At 45.1% G+C, this 25,704-nt stretch overlaps 1 protein-coding gene across 6 annotated transcripts in view; it reads left to right on the top strand.

The window, feature by feature from the left end:
• The window catches only part of Cul2 (cullin 2), a 99,796-nt gene extending 88,977 nt beyond the window's left edge, over positions 1-10,819 (top strand). For all 6 annotated transcript variants that reach the window (XM_063253686.1, XM_063253687.1, XM_003468623.5 and 3 more), the window contains 5 exons: positions 1,023-1,089; positions 5,997-6,199; positions 8,468-8,569; positions 9,197-9,313; positions 10,235-10,819. In XM_063253686.1, the coding sequence (XP_063109756.1) occupies positions 1,023-1,089; positions 5,997-6,199; positions 8,468-8,569; positions 9,197-9,313; positions 10,235-10,366 (621 nt within the window). In that variant the 3' untranslated portion in view covers positions 10,367-10,819. The remainder of the gene's footprint in view (positions 1-1,022; positions 1,090-5,996; positions 6,200-8,467; positions 8,570-9,196; positions 9,314-10,234) is intronic.
• Positions 10,820-25,704: the final 14,885 nt, after the last annotated feature.

Below are 25,704 nucleotides of genomic sequence, written 5' to 3'. Positions count from 1 at the left end.
TGGGAATTAGCTCAGCGGCATAAGCGCCTGCCTTGCAAGCACACAGTCGTGAGTTCAATCCCTGGTACAAAAAAAAAGCTGGACTATTCAGAAACATGACTCTGACATGTAATTGTGATGTGCTCTGCAGCAGAAATGACTGTTTTGTATAGGTGGTTGTCTAAATTTCTCTGCTTTTGTTTGCTTTAAGAGTCAGGCTCGCAACCAGTTGTGGTGCTGTCAGTAATCACAGAATTCAGGACACTGAGGCAGGAGGATTGCGATGAGTTCAGGGCCAGCTTGTACGACCTAGCAAGATGCTGTCTCAAGAAACCAAAACAGGGCAGCCCACATGGAACCCTGTCTGTCTCTCTCTCAGACAGAAGCTTTCTTTCTCTCAGTAAATATTTCTGCTCTTAAAAAAAAAAAAAAAAAACTAAACTAAAACAAAGTATCTTACACAGGCTCAAGCAGTCCTCTGTCTCAGCTGCTTCAGTAGCTGGGACTACAAGTCCGTACCACTGTACCTGGCTGCTGTGATCCCCCGCCTTCTCTTTCTCTTTCTGTCTCTGTTTCTATCTCTCTGTCTGTCTGTCTCTCTCTCTTCCTGATTGTGAGACAAGACCGCGCTGTGTATTCCGGGCTGGTCTTGAACTCACTGCAGTCCTCTTGCTTCAGCCTCCCGAGTGATGAAATTACAGGTCTGTGCCCCACGCCTGGCTTTCACATTTATTCTTGTGTAAAACATTTGTGTATGTGAGGGAACATTATAGTGCTGCTTTTTGTGCTGAAGTGAACAAATTATTTTGATGGTGATTCTGAATCAGTTGTGTCATACTTCAGAAAAAGCGGGACTCTATTTGATGAGTTTGGTCAGGGACTACACAGACGGATGTCTTTTCTCATCTGTAAAATGACAAGGTATATTATTCAGTAGGCTACGATGTGTTTTCTAGTGTGTGTGTTACATTTTTTAGTATGGTAAAAACCAGGTAAATTATAGTACCTGAAAATAATTGTTTTTTTCCTCCCTTTTTTTACAGTTTGAATTATTTTATAGCCAGCATTTTAGTGGGCGGAAGCTGACATGGTTACATTATCTTTGTACAGGTGAGTGCACTGAATTGGAGATGGCTTAATGACATTAACCTGATGTCGTGTCTGTAGAAAGAGACTTCCTGTTGCTGAAATAAAGCTTTTAACCTTTTCTCTTCCACCTGCCTTTGTGACAGATAATACCATTTTATAGCTAGACTGCTGGTCATATTGCTGCTTTTAAAGAGAACTTTGGAGTTTTATAATGACAATAAATTTCCAGCCACTTTTTATAGACTTTAGAAAATTTGTTTAGAAATACAGACCTGATTTTCATTAACTATTATAGTCATAAGTTGAGTCAGCCATTTGATTTTAATGATGCTTATAATGAACTGTAATACAAAATGATTTTTTCATGGAAACCATGTCCAGTACTTGCAGTTGAAGAAAAATTTAGGCTGGTCATGGTGGCGCATACCTATAATCTCAACATTTGGGAGACTGAGGCAGGAGAATTGTCATGAGTTTGAGGCCTGAACTACATGGTGAGATCTGTCTCAAAAAACAAACCAACTTTAATCATAATCTAGTAAATTGTTTTTGCTTCTTTATGGGATGATGGGACCCACTTACTGATACTCCTGAAGGTTGGAGGCTGTGCTACTGCCCTAGTTCACCTCAAAGTGTTAGCCAGAGCAGACCCCGTACTTTCCCGCCTTGGCGAGCAATGCTGTGGAAAGTGTGGTGAGCCAGCTTGCGGAAGGACGGGTGTGCACCTCAGCACTTCAGCAGTGGTTTGAGCAGATCAATCAGCTGGCGGTAGCTGTTGGTTAGAATATTCTTTCTGTCCATTCTGCTAAGAGAGATTTCGTCCAACCTGGTATGTTGCATACCACTTACTTAACTAATTTACACCTTTGAACATGATTGTTCATTGTGTTAGCAATATATTCTGCATCATTTGTATAAGTTTACTGAATAAATTGGGCATTCTGATTTTTTGGTGTTTTGGAAATGAAGCATTTATTGATATTAATAATGGTCATTTGAGAGTTGTTAACATTATCTATTCTCATTTAGCAAATATTAATTTTAACAAAATTGTGGTAAGAATATGTGTATTTTGCCTTTGTGAAAACTAATGTACCCTAATATGGTTGAATACTAATTACTTTTACATCTCCTAAATATCTGTCTTGAGGAATTTAAACTCTGCTGATTGTTCTCAGTACCTCAGAGAAAATGATCCTGTGTCCTAAAGTAATTTTTTTATTGAGAAACCTATGACTTAACATAAACTTGCATTATAGTCAAAAGTATTCTTTCTTAGTCCTTTTCTACACTTAGGTTATTTTAAAAAAGCAAGAAACAGGAATTTGGAGGAATTTACAGTCTGCAAGACCTGGGGTTAATATGAGCCCTCCACTTACTGACTGAGTGTAGCTGAGTTGCTTAGTGTCTCTGAATCTGTTTCCTCATCTTTATCTTTTAACATGTCCTTTGTGCTCGATAGTAAGTCTTGGCTTTAAGCACTCATGGGAAAGACGGACAGTTGTCCCAGTACAGGGTTTTGAATCGTGTAACCCAGGGGCTCCCTTCCAGTGTCACACAATCATGGTGGCAAGCAGGTGCCAGGGAGGGAAGGCTTCTCTGGAGATAACAGTTTGCAACACCTAGTAAGATTTAGCCAGGACAGCAAAGAAAAACATCAAGTGTATTACCAACAGAAATAAGAATTTTAAGATGTACATAATCTATGATATCAGATGTGACAGAGAAACTGAGTGGCAAAAGGCTAGAAATTCTGCTGGATTTGTAGGTACAACTTCGGTAGGACTGTGCTTAAGCCCTTGATGAAGACATACAGATCCCTGTCTGGATGTAAGGGAGTTTTGTTGTGGCAAAGGAAGAAGCTGCAGTAGTCCCAGACCAGTTCCTGAAAGATAAACCAAACAAAGGTGAACTCTGGTGAGTTCTCTGTTGTGGTACTGGGAACTGAGCACCAGGCCTTGACCTGAAGCTGTATCCCCAGTGTTTTTGAGGCAGGGTCTCACTACGTAACTAAATTGCCCCCTCTGGGCTTGAATCTATGTCTTCCTGCCTCAGCCTCCCAGAATGTTGAAATTAGAGATGTGCCCTGCCATGCTGGGTTTCTGATGACTAGGCTTTACTGAGTTTCCTCAGTTTTTCCTAGAGCAACAGCATTCTTAGTGTACCCCAAGGTCTTGAGTTGCATTTTGTTCTATCTCCCACTTCCATTCCCCAGACCTATTCCTGCCCTTCACTCCCAGAATTGTGTGACACGGTGTTTTAAAAAGACCAGGTCAGTGATGCTGTAGAATGTCGAATGTTCTAAGCTTATGAGGTTCTTTTGTTTACCTGTAATGTGTTTGGGGTTCCATTCCCTATACTTTCTGTCAAGTGGAAATCGGGCTCAAAAGTTAGATTAAATGCAGGGTCAAGTATTATTGGCAGGAATACTTCTTAGGTGTGTTCCTCATATTTAATCACATCAGAAGGCATGGAATGCCGGGTGGTCTCACCGTTAGAGACACTGAATTTGGTCACTTGATTGAGGTGATCACGCCAGACACCGGCCCTGCAAAGGTCCTCTTTCCCCTTTGCAGCTAGGCAATCGGAGGAGGGATACTTAGTGGTCACATGGGGGAGCCTGTTCCAGGAACAGTCCTACAAGTGTATTGTGGCTGAAGCCAGCTCCTCCATGAGTGCTTACAAAACTGTGGTTTTTTATCACTTTTGCCATCTGTGAGCCACCACTACTCTGTAAAGAGACCTTCCCTGAGCGAGCAGGGAGCGGCCGAGGGCTGTGGCGAGTGCTGTCCCTGGCTGTCCTTCCCCCTTGCCTCACGGTGGGTTTCAGGAGTGTGCACACTCCCTCAGCCTTTGCCAGCCCCCTGCCCGTTAGATTCACTCCGTCGCTGTCCGTGGTTGTGTGTCCGTCAGCACTTGGATGTGCCCCGCAGGTTTGAGGTTCTCTTCCTGCCCTATGTGCTCCTCCACTCTTTGAGCTCTGCACCACTTTCCTAATGGGAACAATTCTGCCCCTGCCACATGAGAATATATTGAAAAGCGACATAAAGGCACCGTACAAAATTAGTTTAAGATTACTTTAAAAATTTTTTCTTGGGGCTGGGGATTTAGCTCAGTGGCATAAGCACCTGCCTTGCAAGCAGGCGGTCATGAGTTTGATCCCCGGTACCGATAAAAAGGAAAAAGACAAAAAAAAATTTTTTTTTCTTTAGGGGTTGTAGAATAAAGTTGGTGATAGGTGAGTGATGCTCCTATCGCTTTCTGGGTTGGTTCTGGGGCGGCCGCAGAGACCCCGTCCCGGAGTGCTGGAGCCCTGCTTCACACGCCTTGCTGGCCTGTGACTCGGCACTCATCCCAGAAATTGTGAGGTACAGCTTAGGGGATGCTTTGCCTTTTCTCACACTTTCCAAGCTTGCACATTAGGTTGAGTTCTTAAAGTACTCTTTGCACTCGTTATTAGTAATATACTCTCGTTGATAGTTTTCTACATATGATGTTTGTGCCCTAATTAATGAGACTAGGGATTTCTCCATATGCTGTTACCCAAATCATTTCTAAAAATGCATTTGTTCTGTATTCAAAGTATAAATAGTTACTGTGAATATGAAGGTTAATACCGTATAGTTATACTCCCTCTGTGTGGTGCACTGAGTGGGCGAGGTGACTCTTACTCTCTAGAATCTTCAGTTGTGTAATGAGTAAATAAAAGAAGTACGAAATCTTGATCAGAGTTACAGATTATCCCAGAGCCAGATGCAGCCATTAGGGCTGATCTTACGTGAAACACAACTTCCTTGAGTGAAAGTGAAGAGCTTTAAAATCAGAACTTCTGGTTCATTCAGCAGTCAAATGATACACACTCTGTGTGTGTGTGTGTGTGTGTGTGTGTGTGTGTGTGTGTGTGTGTGTGTGCGTGTGTGTGTGTATGTATGTGAACCACAACTGGATACTTCAGGAAGCAGTTCCTTGATTCACACCATTTTTTTTTAACGTGTGTGTTGGTGCTTTGTCACACACTTCTCCATGTGTGAGTGTCACGCTACTGTCACCATATAGATCTGCAACCTGCTGAATTTTTTAGAGCTCACAGGGTGGTTTTGAGTCGAGAATATTTTTAATTCATTTCAGTGAAAGAATGCATCTGCCTATTGGACATGTCTGATTCCTGTTTGCCTCTAGAAAATTACCAAGAAGAGGGCTAGAATTTAGCCCAGTGGCATAAGTGCCTGTCTGGCAAGTGCAACGTTAAGAATTTGATCTCTGATACCCCAAAAAAATGTTACCAAAAAGAAAAATGTTATTTAAGAGATGAAATAGCATTGTCAATTCTGGCAGAAACTACAGTTAAACAGTTGCAGAACCATTTCTCGTATGCTCAGAGACCTCTGGCAGACTTGCCCTTGCCTGAGGAAGACCAGAGACAGGCAGACAAGAGGCTGTTGCTGGAAACAAACTGTCATTCTGTTCCCCCAGCTATCTGTCCACTTTTCGTCTTCCTTCTGCCCTCTTGTATTATTGCCTGGATTTTTGATTTGTTTGCTTCTTCCTGTCTTAATCTTCCTGTTAATATTTAAAGTCATTGTTCAGGCCTGGGGATATAGCTCAGCAGCTCAGATGCCTGCCTGGCAAGCACATGATGCTCAGTTCAATTCTCAGTACCAGAAAAAAGCAAAAAGGTAATAAAGTCATTGATGAGACACCCCAGTAAAGTTATGATGGCTTAACTGTGATCTCCGCTACACACTCAGAACTGTGAGTAGGCCCCTCCCTGCAAACTAAAGCAACCACGCTGTTAGTGGTGGCTTTGCGTTAATGTAAGAAGTCCTCAGCTCAGTCTTTTAGGAAAGCAATTTGAGGTAAAGTTATTACTCACGTGATTGTAAAATGTTCCTTTAAATGACCAGTGTGCTGTTTCATTTTGATTGCAGGTGAAGTTAAAATGAACTATCTGGGCAAACCGTACGTAGCCATGGTCACGACATACCAAATGGCGGTTCTTCTTGCTTTTAACAACAGTGAAACAGTCAGCTATAAGGAGCTTCAAGACAGTACTCAGATGAATGAAAAGGAACTGACAAAAACAATCAAATCATTGCTTGATGTGAAAATGATTAACCATGACTCAGAAAAAGTATGTGGTAATATTCCTGGGAAATTCAAGCACTGACAACTTTGTTTTGGATTTGGTGGTAATGGGGAGAGAACGCAGGGCCTTCACATGAGTAGCCCTTTTTTATCCTTTACTTTGGAATAGTCTCACCAAGTTGCCCAGGTTGGGCTCAAACTGGCAGTCCTGCCTCGGGCTCCCAGAGTGCGGGGTGAGAGGTGTGAGTCACTGCGCCTGACCATTCTCAATGTCACTAAAACTCCTTGGTGGGACCTTTGGCCACTGTGTGACAGCAAAGCTATCCTTGAGCTTTGGGTTGAGCTGCATCTGCAGTCTCTTCACACCTGTGGACCCCTGGAGTCTCAGAGGCTCCTTCTGGTTGGCCTGATTTGTCCTGTCCTGCGACAGTGGATTACAGAATTGCCATCTGGAGGCTTCTGGTTCAAATTTCCACACTGTAACCCATGGTGACTTCCTGGTTCCTTTCCACCTGCTGAGCTGTTTTAATCTCTGGCTCTGATTTGGAGATGACAACCCATGACAGTGGCCCACGTGAGCCCATGTTACAAGTCAGTGACATTCTCCTTTAATGACTGCTGTCTAGTGACAAGATTTTATAATTGTTATCTTATATCTTAGTTGCTTTAAGAGCTTAAAATGCAGCCAATGTGAGATGAAGTTCTAGTTTCAAGTCACTGTATCCATAAGGAAAAATTCATATCAGTCCCTTCATTTTCATTTTGGTGAAGTTAGCAGCCTGTAGCTTATTTTTCTCATCATTTCACAACCTAACACGAGGACATTTCATTGTCTGAGACTGAATATAAATGACACAATTCTGAAATTCAGATCCATCTGTCTTTGAGAAATGATTGGTTTTTCTGGCTCCAGAATATTAACAAAATCTGAAACTCTTAATGCTTAAAATATTATTTAATGAAGGCCAGGCAGTGGTGCACACCTACAATGCCAGCACTCAGGAGGCTGAGGCAGGAGAATTACTGCAAATTCAAGAGCAGCCTGGGCTACACAGTGAGTTCAAGACCAGCTTGAGCTACACAGTGAGACTTTGTTCCACAAAATAAATAAATAAATAGATAAATTGCTTTTAATTTTTAAATTGTTTTAAAAAATTAATGAAATTTAATCAGCTCATTAAAAATTTTTTTTAAAAAATCATAACATAAATTTCACATGTTTTAACTTAGAGAGTCACATTGTTTTAATAAAACTATATGAAACAAAGCAATTAAAAACAATGGGCAAATAGCAGGCAGTTGTCACAAGTAGTTAGAAACAACTGGCAAAGGCAAAGCAAAATTTGAAACATAAAAATTTGTTACCTAAATGAGTCCCAGTTCAGAGTCTATGAAACAAATGCAAACTCTCACTTCTGTCCAGTGATCTTGGTGGGATCTCCAGCTGATATAGGGGAATGAAACTCCCGATATACTATGTCCGCGAGTCTGTGTTCTCCAAAATTGAAGAATGAATTTTAGCAACAATGGAGGTTAAGAGTAGAATATATTTATCGAGAGAAAGAGAGCTTCTGTCTGAAGAGAGACAGAAGAGGGTCTTGCAGGTTGCCCCTACCAGCTCATTTTAATTTTTAGGCAATTAAGTGCTTTGAAAGTTTTTTTTTTTTTTAAATGTGATTTTTGCTGCCCAGAAATTTATGAAATCTAGATTATGTGTTTTTAGATTTTTATTATGAATCTGCTAGTTCTGTGCGTAATTTCATGTTATTGTTGAGAATTGGTCTACCTGCCAAGGACCTCTTTCCTATTGCCAGAGAAATTGGACTCTATGATGTGAGAGGCTTTCGCAATCCAGGCACAGAAACAGTGACTCTTACCTTCGCTTTCACCTGAGGGAACATTGCTTGCAGAGCAGGCTCTGCAGATCAGCCCTGTTGCATTACCATGGGGTGCAGGGGGGTTGGTGCACTGTGCAGTGGGAACCCAGCTTCCTCCTGCACTCAGATCCTTTGTCAGAATGTCTTCTTGTGCGTTTGCTTCATCAAAAGTAACATGCCCTGTCCCAATCAAGCTGATGAGATTAACTTGCTCTGTTGAAAGATAGTGTATTTAACAGTGGACCCAGAAATAGCTTATTCCTAAATAACTGATTAAAAGTCTGACACATGTAAAATCAGAAAATAAGTGGTGTTTGATTGTTTCACAGCAGACAGTTGTTTTTCTCTTAAATGCAGTAATCTTCATAAAGTTAAAGTTGTCATCTTTTTGCAGTAAATTAATGATTTTACTTTTTATAAATTATTTTTAAATATAGGAAGACATTGATGTAGAATCTTCATTTTCATTAAATATGAACTTCAGCAGTAAAAGAACAAAATTTAAAATTACCACATCAATGCAAAAAGATACACCACAGGTAAGTGCTTTTCCTTATCACTTTGGAAATATTTAAGCATTGGACTTGCTAAGTCCAGTTTACAGTGAGATTGTGCACAGCTTTGCACCTCAAAGTTAGTAATAGGGCACATGTTTCCCTAGTTTCTTTCCCTTTCCATGCACTAACCTTATAATCACACAAATCTCAACACATGTTAGGCTCTGAAACAGTAGTACCGGGTGTACTACTGGAAAAGCTGTTGTAGTTCAGTGTCTTCGCCCTTCGCCCACAGTAAACGTCGGGTTGAGGAGGTAGCTCAGTAATGGGGCATGGGCCCAGCATGTACCAGGCCCAGGTTCTGTCCTTGGCACTGAAACACAGTGCTCAACAAAAACCCCACATCGGACCCGGGGAGCACTCGCCTGGCAAGCACAAGGTTGTGAGTTCCATCCCTGGTACCAAATCATAAAAACCAAACAAACAAGAAAGCCCACACCTTCCGACTTTAACCCTGAGAACGACACATGGCCCACAGTGGATATTTGAACACTAGTGTATGGTATGGGGCCCTCCTAACTGTGTAATATGCTCATTATTGGTTGAGTGGTTTTTGAACTTAGGATAGCAACAGTATCTCTTGTCCTTTTTCTTGTTTTTCCCTAACAGGAAATGGAGCAGACTAGAAGTGCTGTAGACGAGGACCGGAAAATGTATCTCCAAGCTGCTATCGTTCGTATCATGAAAGCACGAAAATTGCTTCGACACAACGCCCTCATTCAGGAGGTGAGGAGAGGGACAGCCCTGGGGAGGACGTGGCCGATGTACAGGGAGCTTTGTGTCTTCCTAGCCTCCATGCAGCGTCACAGGCTCCCACATAGCGTGAAGAAACCTTTCCCTGCTTAGCGAACAGGGCTCTCTTACTGTTTAAAGCCAGGCTTCCTTTGGTTTGAATTTAGGCCTCTGGAACCTGCTGGTCCATGGGTCTCCTGCCAGGTGTTGAAGGGAATGACCGTGTCACTCCTTCATCCCACGCGTGCCCGTGTCTACCAGCAGCGGGGTGTAGAGCGCCTCCAGATGGGCAGCGCTGGCGGAGCTCACGGGAAGGGGCGGGAAGGCATTTCTGAAATCGGGTGCACATAAAGATAGAGTTCCCTGGCATGCCTGAGAGAAAGGGCAGCGGCACCGCAAGCATGTCTGCCAAGCTCTGGCAGATGCTTCCTTGGTGAAGCAGTAATCGAGCTCAGGGGGAAAATGGGTTTAAATGACAGTTTGGGGTCTGCTGCATCTGTAGTACAGTGCAGATTTGCATATAAACACCGCTTTCTTACCATGCCTGTGTTCTGCACTTTAATTCCTTCACAATTGAAGATTGGATTTTTCTTTAACTTTGTATAAAGGTAATTTTTCTGCCATCATGTTTAAGTAACAAATGTGGCTGCTCCCCCTTCCCTGCCCACTGCCCTGCTCTGTTCAGAGAAGGCAAAACTGCCCAGGATGTCTGTTTCCTCCTTCGGTTAAACCTGTCCCTTCTGGAAGGCTTTTGTTCCCGTTTAACTGATACCATATCATGCTTATTTTAGGTATCTGTCTCTGGTCGGATCAGGTCTGTTACTGTAACAAGGCAGAGGCGCCTTCGCACTGAGTGTTAATTATTTACCGCTGATGGGCAGGTGGCTGTCTAATCTGTGTGTCTGTCCTGCGCAGGTGATCAGCCAGTCGAGAGCCAGGTTTAACCCCAGCATCAGCATGATTAAAAAGTGCATCGAGGTCCTAATAGACAAGCAGTACATCGAACGCAGCCAGGCATCGGCGGACGAGTACAGCTATGTTGCGTGACGTCGCCACTGCGAGCGGTGCAGATCAGACCCTTGCGGCTGGAGACCAGGCCGCGGCAGCTGGCGTGCTCCTGTGGAAGACCCAGGCCCAGGCCTCCGTAATGTGGTCATTTGGCAGCCCCTGTTTTTCTGCTGTTTACAATGTCACCAGTGCCACGTCATGAGCGTCAAAGAAAATGCCTAGAGATATTTCAAGCTCATGTCATCATGACATTTCTTAAACTTTCTCAGAGTGAGTGAAGTGTTGCTGGAATCTGGAAATTCGGTTGAGTACCATGCTTTTCTCCCCTTCCTGTTTGCAGTTAATGTGGTTTTTTTTTTAAATGTATCTTAAAGGACATAAAAACTTAAAATATTGTAATATGACAGATAACCTAATAATTGTATCTACATCAAAATGACAAACATGATATTGCTGCTTGTCAAATAAAAAAAAATAAAGAAATAGAATGCCTTTTTCATGTGGATCAAACATCAGGCTGGCCACAAAATTTGCCTTAATATCAGCAGTAGACAGCCTGGGGACTGTGTTCATTTTCTACCTGATACATGTGTCAGTGCTAGAACATTTCTGTTATTTTTTAATGTTACTGAGCACGAACTTGACAGATGTTCCCACACATTATTTTTAAATCCTCAGATGAATACTGCACGCTGTTTAATGCTTCTGTAGGAGAATAGGATGCTAAGGAAGGAGACTTTCCCAGAAGCTGCAGAAATTGAATGTAAATACACTCAAAGCTGTGGACTTCTTAAATTTAGTCTTTCTCTATAGAACTTTCTGTAAGGTAAATGGGAATAAATGGAGCATTCTATAAGGTAAATTTCATACTTAACCTCTTCCAGACTTTCCAGAATAAAAATTGTTTCTAGTTAAATACATGATAAACACTTCATATTTTAGTTCTTAAAATACTTAGGGTGACGAAAATATCCGTGATTAAGGGATTCCTCTTGGCTGACAGCTGATTTACGGCAAAAAATAATTGTGAATTTAACATTTCCCATACATGTGCATGACTATAATCCATCTAAGTATGTGTGCATTTATCCGTTTTTAACTGTTGGCTGTTTAATAGCAAAAGATATTTATTCAACTCTAATATTTTTGCTCCAAGGAAAATTTGTGGTTGGACAAAGCTAGAGTTAAGATGTGAATTTGCAGCTCACTGTGGCCAAGGCCAGTAGTGCACAGGCCATAGCTAAATCAGATGAGACCCTTGGGTCCAGGATGAGTGTGTTTATGGAGCATGTCAGAGGCCAAGCAGTTAACTTTGGAGGCTTAGACACCCTGCACAGCCCCGCAGCACGGAATCCATTCACGGTGGCATCACAGGTGGGGAACGGTGACTGTCCTGGGCATCCCCCAGGGACTTCTGAGAGGGTTGTCCCTCTGCCCTGTGCTCCTCTGCAACTCGGGTAATTCCTCTACTTCATCATCTCTCGGACATTCACTGGTGTCAGTGTGTGACACGGGGCTTTGATGAGCAGAGAAGATGCGGTCTGTGCCCACGGTGGAGCCCTTGGTCTTGTACCGCCATGACTGTCATTCTACATGTCTCTGCTTTTGGAGAAGCCTGGGCACTACTGGAGCATTTCATGAGTAGCTCAACAGGAGAGAAGGCAGGCAGGGGGGCACATTCTGCACAGCAGTCACAAGACAGAGCCTGAGAGAGGAAACAGCGGCCAGGACTCAGGAAGTGAAAGACCAGACCAGTGGTGCTGAATTAGGTAGAGTTTGGCAGGAGAGAGACTTAGTTACATTTGCATTTTAAAAATTGACAATAATGTTTTCCTAACTTGGGTGTTAACACTCATTATGTTTCCAGACTCTTTCCATGTACGGTTTTTGCCTTGGTATTTGTGAACTGTTTCGTAATACAAAGTTCAGTGGACACATGGAACTTGCTTGGACTGGGGTTGCACAAATGGAGACCGCGGTATGTCCAGTTGGCATTGCCTGGCAGCAGAGCACCTGCCCAGCACCACAAGAAAGGGCTGATGCCTGGTTGGAAATCTCAGAAGGTTGAGATAGATGAGGCAGGCTTGGCTTTAGACACTCAGCAGCTGCTGTGCTTTGGAGCTGGCCAGGGAGTTGGGCGGTTGGTTATAGATGTCTACAACGCTGCTGTGTAGATGTTCTAGTGCTGAGTCTTAGAAACGCATTGTAGAGACTTCCTGATCTATTCTTACTCACTGACTGACTGACTCTGCAAACTAACTGCACTGGTTACACGTGAGCAGAGTGTAATGCACGTCTACCACCACATGAATGTAGTATGTGCACTTTAAATTGGAAAAGCAGGAACAAGAAGGAATGAAAACATTTGTTGAAATCCTGGTATACATTGTAGGATTTGTCATTTTCTGGCAACAGTGGTGGCATCCACCTTGAGGAGCATACATGCCCAGAGAGGTAGAGTAACTGAGCCTAAGGCGCCTGCCGTGTGACCTTCCTACATTTACAAGTCTTTGTCAGTGGCTTTGAGCTGCCCAGGTTTTGCATTCTACTGGAAAATTAAAAGATACTTATCCACCCGAGGAAGGAGCCAACGTGTGGGAAAGAATTTTAATTCTTGAGGGTGTTTACAATTCTCTGTTGTTAGTAGCAAGCTGTTTAGAATGACAGCAATTGAAGAATTGTACCTGTTGTTGGAATCTGCAGCCCTGAGGAAGGAGTGAATTAAATGTTTTTACACTGGCTGGCTGGGTTGACTTTCCTGGGAAGACCTCTGTGGTTGCAGGAAAAATACGAAACTTTAGAGTTTTATAACCAACTCAGTGGAGACAGCAAGCTAGCACATAGGATGGCTCTAACCTCCCACTCACACCTCTGAGAAAGTTTCGGTTTCTTTCAATGGTAAATTCCATTAGTTTTCTTGTAGGGAAGAGAGGAGAATGAAGTCCTTCTTTGAGTAGAAATAAAATTGAACACAAATTATAGGAAAATTTGGCTCAAGAAAGTTACAGGTGCAGCAGAAATATGATGCAATGGAAGGCAAAGTTGAATACTGAATAGAAAAATCTAGTTTATATGTTTCTCTCTTGGTGTATTAGTTTATATACTGCAAAGAATTTAAGTTCAAGGCAATGCAGTGCTGTGGCAACATGTGAGACACTTGTGAGATATGCAGTTTCTTTTTGTAGAGACAGGATCTTGTGCATAGTCCAGCCTGACCTTGAACTCACTGTGTAGTCCAGACTGGCCTTAAATTCATGGCGATCCTCCTGCCTCAGCCTCCTGAGTCCTGGGATTTAAATCTGCATGTTACAATATCTCATCATCCCAAGAAGAGTGAGAACCTGCAACCGACTGGTAGACGGGAAAGTAGAAAAGCGTGGTGTGCGAAGCAGGAAGGTGTGGCGTCCTTGTTAATTATGTCCAGATTCTGGATGGGGCCCCAGCTCCACTGCCTGGAAAGCAAAGAGAATGGTGCTCATGCCGGGGAGCATCCGCAGCCCGGCCTGCAGGCCTGAGCTGGAGCCAGGGTAGGCACACCTCTAGGTGGCCACTCAGCTCCTGACCTGTCAGTACTGTCTACCCAGTAACCCAGATGCAGTCTGATTAGACCCCAGGGTTCCGGGACCAGCCAGCATCCTTAAAGCACGCAGCCTGAGATGAAGGAAAGGGCTGGGAGCTGACCCACCTGGGTCCCGGAGAGACCCTCCAGCCTGGCAGGCCAAGCCCGTAACAGGCAAGAGTGACTGGTGGGAAGCACAGGGACACCACAGTGTGACACTTGAGCACGTGGCTTCTGGGAAGAGGCCTGGGGCGTGAGAAGTGACGTGAACCCTTGAGTCAGGGTTAGCCCAATCTGCCTTAGGCATCCGTTAACCATTCTTCAGTGGGTGTGCGTGTTCGTCTGTATCAGGGGTCTCAACAGTCAATAGGAACTTTATCTGTGACCTTTGACTCTTCAGTCCTAGGGATAGAACCGAAGACCTTGCATTTTCTGGGCAAGTACTCGACCAGTGAACTACATCCCAGCCCTGTTCATGTTTCAGAATAGGGCCTTCCTGAGTTGCCTGGGCTGGCCCCAAACTCAGGTCCCTGCCTCAGCCTCTTTGAGTATCTGATGTTTGGGGTTATGGGTATGCGCTGCTATCCCGGTAATAACATTTATTATAATAAAGCTGTTAGCATGAGATCATGGAGAAGTCCCATTGTGTGACCTCAGTGATCTGGAGGCCCAGGAAAGCCATCAAGGCCTGACAGCAGATAGACCCGAGGAAAGTGGCCTTCCTCAGGTAGGAGGGGAACGATGTGTGTGCTCAGGCAATCCGAGCAAGAGAAGTCAACTGTACCTACCTACCCTGGGGCAGATCACCTCAGCCCGCTGACTGAAGTGCTGATAGCCTCACAGACAGGCTGAGAAATAATTCCTAGCCAGATAATCGTGTTTATCTGGGCAGCCTGTGGTCTAGGCGAGGTGACAGACTCAACCACCCCTCCTGCATTTAGTTGTATTTGGACGGTGACTTGCTCTCATTTCCTGACTGGGTTTGATGGTTTCCCAAAGTTCGTGTCTACTCAGGACCTGTGAACAATGTCTATGGAAATGGGAGACTGCAGATATGAGGAAGTTAAAATCAAGTCACCCTGGATGAAGGCGGGCTCTGAGGTAGTGGCTGCTGTCCCCTTAACAGGAGGGACATTTGGACAAAGATGCACAAAGGAGACCATCTGAATACACAGGTGTGAAGTGATGTAGCACACGAAGGAACTGCAGAGATTTCGAGCAGCACCCTCTCTGAGAAGTTTGGAAGAGGTGAAGAAGGATTCTGTACTGCAGAGAGAGAGGGAGAGTGGGGGAGAGGGAGAGAGTGTCAGCCAGCCCACTGGCACCTTGGTTCAGATTGTGTCTTCCAGAATACAGGAGAATAAACTTATTTTAAGCCACTGAGTTGTAGTACTTTGTTCTGACAATCTTAAAGAGCCAGTAGAGTTCCCTTTGTGGTTGTTTTTTGTTATTCTTGGTGGTGGTTTTCTTATTCTGTTTGTTTTTTGTGCAAGATGTTATGTAGCCCAGGCTGGCCTCTCTCCTGCCTCAGCCTTCCAAGTGTTGAGACTCCAGGCATGCACCACCTCTGCCCAGCAGTATGTAGGTATTTTATTTATTGGTAGCAGGAATCAAACTCACGACCTTGTGCTTGCCAGACAGGTGCTTGAGGTGCTGAGCTAAATCCCCCACCTTAAATTTTTTTTTTTTTTTTTGAAGCAGGCTATCACTGTGCGGTTCAGACTGGCCTTCGCCTCACTTTACAGCCGAGGCTGGTCTCAAGCTTGCAGTGATCCTCCTGCCTCAGCCTCCTGAGTGCTGGGATTACGGGCGTGAGCCACCTCATGCATCATCAACTGGAAAGACCTGGCAAATTTCCAAAGTAATAAGTAGGAAAGGGGAAATGTAAAAGGAGAATGTGGTCACGTCAGCAAAAGTAAGGAGAAATGGGAGGATAGAAGTATAAAATAAGTACATAAATAGTAAACAGTGCAATGTGAAAGGATCCAGACCAAGTACTCAGAAACCTATTTACGTTAGATGTGAACAGACAGAATTTCTGATACATTAAAACATGTAAATCGTAATTTATATGTTGTGTTCAGAGAAACACATTTAAAACAAACCAAGAAGGTGGCCAGAGATCAAAGAGGAAGAAGGGGTCAAGGTCCCACTGCGCCCGGCACGTATGTGGCCCTCAAGACCCCAGGACCTCCCGGTGGCCCCGGCTCCTGCAGCTCCACAGCGCCTCCTCGTGGCGCAGCCGGGAGCCAGCTGTTCACGCCTGCTGCCTGGGGCGCTTTCTCCAACCGGAACAGCCTTCTGCGTAGAGGTTTTCCCTTCCCCCATTTACTTACTTAGTCATCAGCTTTTATATCGGAATGGGCTCGTGGAGTTTGGTTTTGTTCAATGGATTAAAATATGTTATTATCTGCCAAATTTTGTGCATACATTTATCAGTTATTTGACATTGGTCTGTTTCTGCTTTTTTAGTAATCTTGTGACTGTTTCATATAAAGCACTTCCTAGCCAAAGCAACCAGTAAAATGTACATCTCTGGGAAAAAAAGATGTTATTATCTGATTTTGATACTCTTGTTTCCCAAGATTTGGGCCATAGCAGACCCCCACGCTGGCCGCATGTCCTTTTGCCCTCTCGTGGTCCACAAGACGACCCAGCCTAAAACACACTTTGCCTTCTTCCATCCTGGATCCAGCCATTTTTCCAGACAACTCCTGTGTGAGAACAACATTAGGAAGGCAAAGCTTGGGGACTTCACAGGTGTCATCACATCCAGGACCCCTGGCGTGCTTACTCTCTCTCATCACAGTGAGACTTTGAGGTGGACATTTTTTTTTATATGTGTGCCAGGAATCAAACTCAGGACCTTGCGCTTGCCAGGCAGGCACTTAGGCCACTGAGCTGTATCCCAGCCTCCAAGGTGGACATTATCAAACCTAAAGTTCATAAAGAAATACTCAGTACATTTGGTACCTGGTAAGGCCAAATCCATAAAACCAAGAGCAAAACAAGTCTGTTATTTAAGGTTTACCAGAAACGTGGTTTAATAGCTTAGGATGCTCTAACTTTACCAGCCTGGACCAAAACAGTTCCGCCAGAAATCCATTTCCCGAGCTTGGGCAGACTCCTTTTTTGCCACCAGATTAGGTTTGAATCTTTTGCTGCTGACTTGCTGGAACAGGCTGGCCCAGGAAGCAAAGCTCTGGTGGCAGCAAGATTAGCTCCCTGAGACAGGAAGAGACCAGGAGGCCACAGCAAGCCCAGGCAGGCTGCTGCGATGCAGTCTTAAGGACCAGTCCTGGAAGAACAGATTGAACTCTTGCTCCCAAAGATAAGATCACTGTTTTGAAGGAAATGCCACAACTTTAAGAAATCAAAGCCTCTATTAACCGCTCCTTCATTCCCGTCACCTTGCTGAATGTCTCCTGTATGCGGGATACCACTGTGGATGCCGGGAACGCGGAAAATACCCCTGAGCTAGCTCTGTTCCTCAAGCAACGGCAGTCCAATAGGATTAGGCAGGTGATTAAACAGGCACAGGACATTGGTGGAAGGTGACGGCAGCTGTTCATTTCCTGGGAAGAAATAATGCCTGAAGGTATGAATTAAGCTGGGGAAAGTCCACAGAACACCACCAAGACTGCATTTGCAGGAAGAAATAAATCATGACTTCTGCCTCTAAGGTGTAGTCTGAGCTGAACTACAATTCTTTTGATGCAAGCAACTAAAAATTCAGACACCATGTTAAAAATAAAAATCTCCTAACAGCATTAGATGACTAAAAAGAATTTCAAGGATGAGATCCAGGATTTGACAGGAATCCAGAGAATGAACCCCCTCAGGTTCTGAACTGCTTTTTTTAGGGGGTGTCTGCTGATCTTTGACAAGAGGCTGAGCAGTGGCCTCAGGGATGGGAGGGTTGGCCAGGGTGGGGACATGGTGGACATCCTTGTCCTTGCAGCTGGGGCCTGTCAGGCTGTCCCTGAAGACCTGAAAACCTGAGGTGACCGTGACATCAGCTGCAGCCTGCGTTCAGATCATCTAGATTGTCCAGGAGATCTTAACGAGGCCCTGTTGAGATAATTTGGATTGTTCTTGTGCCTAAGCCTCTTGCAGAAACATGAAATCATCTCTGAAAGTAGCATCATGTCTACATAAATAATTGCAAAACTATAGCTATCAATCCAAAATCAAATATAACCCACTACAAGGAGGTAAGGCCAAGTACATGAGAATTTATTTTGCTGTTTGGACAACGAACAACAGATACTAGGAATAGACTTGCAGATACTCCAGATAATTAGTGGGGACAAACTGTAATATAATTATGCCTTGTATGCGCAGAGAAATAAATGTCAGATTTAAATTGCCAGCAAGAGTCAAAATCTCCTTTATTTTATTTATTTATTTATTTTTGGTTGAACTCACAACCTCATGCTTGCCCCAGGCAGGCACTTATGCCATTGAGCTAAATTCTTATCCCCTTTATTTATTATTATTATTATTATTATTATTATTTCATCTTTTTGTGACAGGGTCTCATATTGTAGTTCCAGGTACGTGGGAGGATGAGGCAGGATGATGGCTTGAGACCAGGACTTTAAGATCTATGGGGGCAATATAACAGGACTCCTGAATCAAAGATTCTGTTTGAGACTCCTAGCACATGCTCACGCTGAGATTCTGCTTGTAGAAAGGCTGTAGCCAGCAGTGACTCACTGGACAGCGAAAAAGTTGCTGTGCAGTTGTAGTGATAGAACTTGCTGGAAACCTGCCCTTCATAGTGCTTGGGAGGCTGCTTATAGGGAAAGATGTCTCTAGACACGCTGCTACACCGTGGCTGGGGCAGGAGAGCTGGCGTGTGGCTGGCACTGGTTGCTGAAGGAGTGGCTGTCACTGTAACACGTGGTGCAGGAAAAGTGGGAGCCTGCCAGGTACCCTGCAACTTGGGCACAAAAACCTCTCCTGCAGTGTCTCTCCAGCATTCTTCCTGAGAAAGCTTCGGTATCAGCAAGCATGCAAAAAAAAAAAAAAAAAATGCAGACAAAAGATGCATTTTCATAGAATGGTCTACAAGGGAAGATTTGGAGCATAGAAGCAATAAACAGGAAAACAGCACAAGAAACAAGAAGGAAATACAATTGGAAAAGAAAGTAACTAAAATTAAGAACTCGATAGATGGGTATCACAGTAGATTAGACAAAGCTAAAGAGAGAGTTAAGGAACGGACAATGCATCTGAAGGATGGAATGAACACAGGATAGGGTGAGAGATATTAATGATACAGTGGAAGGTTCTAAATCTGCACTAATGTGGTAGCCAATAGTTGCATGTGGGTATTTAAACTTTAATCACAGTTAAATAAAAATTTAACATTCAGTTTATTGATCAGTAGCTGCATTTCAAATGCTAGAACCCCCACACAGATGTGGGGCATTTCCGTTGCTGCAGCAGTCTCTATTGGTACTGGTCTAGATGTTCATTTCATTAGAGTCTCATAAATAATGGAGATGTTGGGCATGATGGCACATGCCTGTAACCCCAGCGCTCAGGAAGCTGAGGCAGGAGGATTCCTGTAATTTGAAGGCCAGCCTAAACTACACAGAGAGACCCTATCTCCAAAACAATGAATAAAAGAATAAATAAGAAAGTAGAACAGAACCAATGCTGGACGGTTTTTCTAAAAACATTTCCTGCCCCCTCCTTGGGTCCTGTGTACGCTAACAAAGTACTGTATCACTCAGCTGTACCCCTAGCTCCATGTGACAGTCAATCCTGATTGTCAGTGGAGAGCTGAGAGATTATAAAGCACACTTCTGGGTGTGCTTGGTGGGTCACGTGTGTGACCTTGGGGACTATGCCTGCTCCCGAGGCCTCTTCCTCCCTGGACCTGTGCTCCACTTGTGGGCTTCTCTTCCTGGGGTAAAGAGCTTTCATCTGTCGTGCCCTTCTGTTGGGATGTTTCTGCCTAGGAGCCGGCAGCCATATACTGACTCCTGAAACTGTGAACTAAAATTAAAACATCCCTGCCTAAACTGCAGCTGTCAGGTATTTTATCTCATCAGCGGGAAAGCTAACAATATATTTTAGATCTTCCTAAACTGACACCTATGGTTGGTGTGACTCCATCTTAACAGATTTCTATTTCCGTTTCTGAGACAAGGTCATGATCCATAGTCCAGGGCAGCCTTGAACTTGCTACATGGACCAGGCTGGCCTCGAGCTCACAATCCTTCTGCCTTGGCCTCCTGAATGCTAGTACTTCAGACAGCTAAGTTAGATAGAAATTAATATCTAGTCAGAGAGAGTGCTCTAACCCTGACCCTCAGCACAAAAATAAAGACAGCAGAATTGTGGCTGGAGGTGCAGCTGAAGATCAAGACACAACGGCCGGGCCGCAGCCTCCCCGAGGGATAGACGGTAACTTGGGATTATACCAAAACTAGCACCGCTCGGTCCAGTAAGTCCAGCAGCCTCAGTGCTCAGTGACCAGGGCATTTAGACCCGCCTTCCCCAAATGCCTTTCTTCCCATGAACCTTGTGTGTGACTTGAATCAATGTTAGCTAACTGTTATATCTGTAACCCTATAGGTTGATTATAGGTCGATTGAAGTTAATGTGGGTAATCCCCTCCCATCCCATCTCCTTCCCTCCCTCCTCCTCTATTTTATTTTATTTATTGGTACCGGGGATCAAAGTCAGGACCTTGCACTTGCAAGGCAGGCACTTATGCCACTGAGCTAAATCCTTAGCCCCTTTATTTATTATTATTATTATTTCATCTTTTTGTGACAGGGTCTCATTATGCAGTTCAGGCTGGCCTTGATCTCACTTTGTAGCCCAGGCTGGTCTTGAACTCAAGCAATCTGCCTGCCTCAGCCTCCCAAATGCTGGGATTACAGGTGTGTACCACCACACCCAGCTCCTCCCTCTTCCTTTAAGTCCCCTTTCCCATTTTTATTCTTGTTGATATTATTAATCTCATCTCATGTTTATGACGGGTGAGAGCACTATACACGATGTAAATTTATTCTACTTCTTTCCCCGCCTCTCCCCAACATTCTCTTGGACCCCTTCCCATGGGCAGGATCTCCATCCCTGTGTCTCTTTCTATCCGTGCTGTATTGCTCTCTATTTGTACTTGCCTTTACTCAAATGAGAGATTCTAATGGTATTAAAGTGTGTGTATCTGATTTATTTCACTGAACAATATATTTTCCAGGTGCATACATTTTCCTACAAGTGTCTCAGATGTGTCCCTCTTTATAGCCGAGTAATATTCCAGTATGTATAGGTATTACATCTTGCTCAGCTGTTTATCAATGGGTATACAGGGGGCTTCCAGGATTCAGCTAAATTGTGCTGCTATAAACATGGGTTTGCATGTATCACTGTCATATGATACCTTGAGCTCTTTGGGGAAGATACCTAGGATGGAGATACCTGGGTCATAAGAGATTTCCAGTTTAGTTCTTTGGGGAACCTCTGTACTGGTTTGTGCTACATTTTTAAAAAGATCGATACATTGTCTACATGAAAATTAAAGAGTTTCAGTTCCTGAAAAGACATGAGGTCAGACACACATCAAGAAAAGATATTTGCAATACATAAAACTGAAAAGGGCTTATTTCTAGAAAATTGAAAGAATTTCTACACATCAACAGGAAAAGCACAAAAAACAATAAAGATTGGCAGGAGATAAAGCATAGCAAAAGCAGAAGCCTAGTGAGTTCAATGCCTGGTACAAGAAAAAAAGAAAGAAAGAAAAAAAGAAAGAAAGAAAGAAAGACAAAAAGAAAAATAAGGAAAAAAAGAAGATGCCCAAAACAGAAATCTAGATGGTTAATAAATACAAAATGATACTCAGCCTCATTAGAGAATTGACAAGATCAATGAAATATCACTATCCACTCACCAGAAAGGGTAAAATTTTTAAATCGGACAATCCCAGAATCTAAAGCAACTAAAACTTTCATGTGTCCCTGGTGGGGTAAATTGGAGTAATCCCTTAGGCACGCAGAAAGCCCTGTCTTTGCAGTTAAAGATATGCATGCCCGGTACCCTAGCAAGTCTACTTCTAACCCCCGAGTGCGCTCATATCGATGCAGAGAGATGATGCAAATGCAGGAGTTCTGAAATACCTTGCAACTGGAAAAGCTCAAGATTCAAAGGAAACCAAATACCCATCAACCACAGCACAGACAGCCGGCGGTGTATCCTGTAAGAAACCCTAGGCGGTAGAGATAAGATACACTGCACACAGCTAGGACTTGACCCGGCTCAAGTATCAACCAGAGCCAGGCGAGCAGCCTGAGAAAGGAAGGGAAGAAGCCCAGGGAGAGACACCGGGTTTCCAGCCCACACCTGTGGGCCTGTTTGCTTCTTCAGCCTCCGGCCTCCTCTTCTGGCCTGCAGGGAGGGCTGGTGCTTCTTGCCCAGTCTGTCCTCTGCTCTGCTCCTTCCTCTTTAATCCGCCTCCCCCCAGCTCCTTGATAGGGCCCTGTACTCTCGCGTGCTCAGCCTCTCCTGTGCCTTGACAGGCTGTCACTTAGCCGCAGTCTTGCTCTTTCCCAGGTTTCATCTCCCACCTGCGGGTGAGCGCTACTCCACAACTCCAGCTTCTCCTGGTGGCTGTGATGGCCACACAAGGTCATACCCAGAGCGCCAGTAAAGGGAAGAAGAAGGCTGAGCGCTTGCTGCCCAGCAGGGTCTGCAGGAGTAAGGCGCTCACAGGGCTGCAATGGAGTTTCCTAACTGCTAGTGCTCACCGCTCGACAGGTATGATGTGCGGGCGGAAGGACGTTCCTGCAGGGCAGGGCAGGGCAGGCTGCACAATCCCCTCGTCCTGACCTACCACCCCTCAGGGCCAGTTCCCGCTGGCCTCTCTCCTGAAGCCGGGCCCCAGGCAATGCCTGCGCACAGTCTTTGCCGGCCTACGTTCAGAAGAGCCTGGAGGTTTGCAAAGGCGTCCGGACTGCCTTTCCTGTGTGATGCATTCAGTCTCTTTTATAGACTGTTGCTATAGCTGCCTTTCTCCTGCTCTCACGCGAGTCTTTCCTTGGGCTGGAACCCAGGCCCAGAGCATGTCAGGCAGGCTCTGCCACAGACACTCAGCCCCGGTGCCCTTTGGTGTTGGTACTGCTTTCTTAGTGCTTTCTGATCAAGGTGCCCCTCACTTTTTGAAGCTCAGTGACAGTGCCATCCTCTTGGCTCTCCAATCTGACCATGTGCTCTGCAGTGACGGTTTCCAGTCTTTATTATCATGTTTGTGTCATAGCTCTATAGGTTTCTCAGTTTAATAGAAAGTTCCAAAAAAAATAAATAAATAAAATAAAGTTCTTTAGTGACATTCCTGTCCGCCATCTCCAATGTGCGGACTCCACAGAATCCTCAAGTGTGTGAAGAAATGAATAAAGAGGGCCTGGGATTTAGCTCAGTGGCATAAGCACCTGCCAAGCAGGCAGTCGTGAGTTCGATCCCTGGTACCAATAAAAATGAAAAAGACAAAAAAAAAAAAAAAAAAAGAAATTGATAGGATTGTCTTCAAAGGATGAAAGATGCTTCCAAAAGTTGAGTATAAGACAAAAGAGGCCTTTATTCTGGGAACACGAGGAGGGGAGACTGGCGTACTGGCCGCTGGAATCCGGCGATCTCCCTCGGACACGTGGCATGGGGGAATCTAAATAGCCTAAGCTTAGGGCAGTGCCCTAAGGCCATTAGAGATGTATAGGTATTTCATTGGCGCACAGGTTCTTAGGGATGGGGTTATAGGGTTACAGTCAAGTCTATAGGGGGCGGGGAGGGGGGGAGGCAGGAGTTTTCTAACTTGGCTGCAGCCTTTCCTGGTTACAGTGTCCGGTCTGGGCTAGCAACTCTTTCAGAAATAAATAAAGAACTGACCATTCTGTTGGTGACCCCCGTTCCATTCCCCATTGCTGAGCAACTGCCACCCCCACTGAGACAGCACCTGCTGCCTCTGGTCCCTTTCTTCTCGTTCCCTCCCATTCACCTGGCCCTGTCACCCTTCTGCAATCCAGAGCACCAGAGGCAGGGTTAGGCACCCCAGCCCAGGCTGCAGTGCTGGAGTCCTCCAGTCAGCCCTTCAAGCCTGGCCTGACCTAAGGACCAGGCTGACCTAAAGACCTAGGGTCTTCACACGCTGAGCTTGCCCATCTCCTTCTGCATTTAAGAGACTTGTGGGAATTCTCTCTTAGTTTTTCTTTCCTTTCTCTGAGCAGAAGGCACAATCTGGAGAGAACAAAGCACATTAGCTAACTTTCTTTTTTTTTTTTTTTTTTGTCTTTTTCCTTTTTATCGGTACCGGGGATCGAACTCACGACTGCCTGCTTGCAAGGCAGGCACTTATGCCTGCTGAGCTAAATCCCAGCCCCAGACATTAGCTAACTTTCCATCACCCTCTAGTGAACGTCAGAGAAAATGAGCATGTAAAGAGAACGTATCATCCTGGCTTCTGGTTCTGAAGGTCCCAGTCCATGGTCTAGTGATCCCACTGCTGTGAGCTCTGTCCAGGTGGCATATCATGGTGAGAGTGCATGTCAGAGCCAGCTTCTCACCTTATGAGCCAGCAAGAAAAGCTAGAGAGGGAGAGGAACAGGCTGGGACCCCAGAATCACTTCCGGAGCAACCCCCACTGACCTTGGCACTTCCGCTAAGGCCTCCACTGGTGGTTTGGTAGTGTCTCCCTGGGACCAGCCTTTAACACGGGGTTCTTGGGGGGGGCATTCATTATCCAAATGATGGCACCAAGGTCATCGTGGTCTTGGAGAGCCTGTGTGTGGGGTGGGGCAGTGTCCTTAGCTGAGACCAGTGTTCCAGGGGCTTTTCCAGCTCTGCAGTTCTCTTCCTCTTCCATCTTCCACCAGAGCCATGAGAGAAAGGCTGACTAGAGAACGCTGTTGGAGCTCAGTAGGGGGAGCTCCTGCTGGTGATAGCCAGGCCAGTGATGGCTGATAGGATGGCAGCCCTGGGAGCGCAAGAGGAGGAAAGATTCCTGTTCTTGGGGTGGACAGAAGGCCCTCTGGAGCTCCTTGCAAAGCCCTCTGCACCCTCTCACCACTTTGGTCAAGGTCTGGCACCGCCCTCCCTGTCAGCCATCAGGGATCTGTGGGCCCTGAGCCTCTGCCTCCTTGGGCACCCTTCCTTCCAAAGCCAGGGGACCTAGGCCTCTGGGGCCTGCGTCCCAGCCCTGTCACTGAGAATTCTCCCACTCCTTCCTGCCCTCAGGGTCTTCTCACAGGCTCCACTGGAGTTACCCCATTGAAGCCCCTGTACCACTGATTCTCCTTCAGTACAAACCTGAAATTCTCCTTTCAATTCAACAGATGTTCCTTGAGCTCCCAAGAAAGTGTTGTTCTGGGCCTTCAAGAACCTTTTAGCTTTGTAGGGAAAGTAAGACATTTCCACCAAAACCAAAGGGTAGAATGGGGGAGGTATTTCAACATGTAGAGCTCAAAGCTGCCAGGGGAGGAGAGCCCCTGCAGAGTCGGGGGCCAGGGAAGCCCGGGCTGGGGGGCTTCTTGGAGGAAGCCTTGAGCTGGGCTCGAAGGATGGCAAGTGCTGCAGGAAGCTGGGCTGGTAGGGGACAGGGACAGAGAGAAGGCACCCTGGGAACCAGGACTCAGCATGGCGCCAGCACAAGGTGGAAGAGAGGGAGTTGGCAGGTCCTCAAGCATCGTCATGTTGAGCTCAGAAGCTAGAGCCTCTGTGGATGTGTCCTGGGTTGTGTGTGCATGTGTGTGTGTGCGCGTGTGTGCACCAGGGACTGAACTCAAAGTCTTCACACTGAGCTAAGTCCCCA

The sequence above is a fragment of the Cavia porcellus genome, unplaced genomic scaffold, assembly GCF_034190915.1.
Source record: "Cavia porcellus strain 051 isolate PalLab524CR breed Dunkin Hartley unplaced genomic scaffold, mCavPor4.1 scaffold_7, whole genome shotgun sequence".
Classification (NCBI taxonomy): domain Eukaryota; kingdom Metazoa; phylum Chordata; class Mammalia; order Rodentia; family Caviidae; genus Cavia; species Cavia porcellus.
This window is presented reverse-complemented; position numbering and strand designations above follow the sequence as displayed.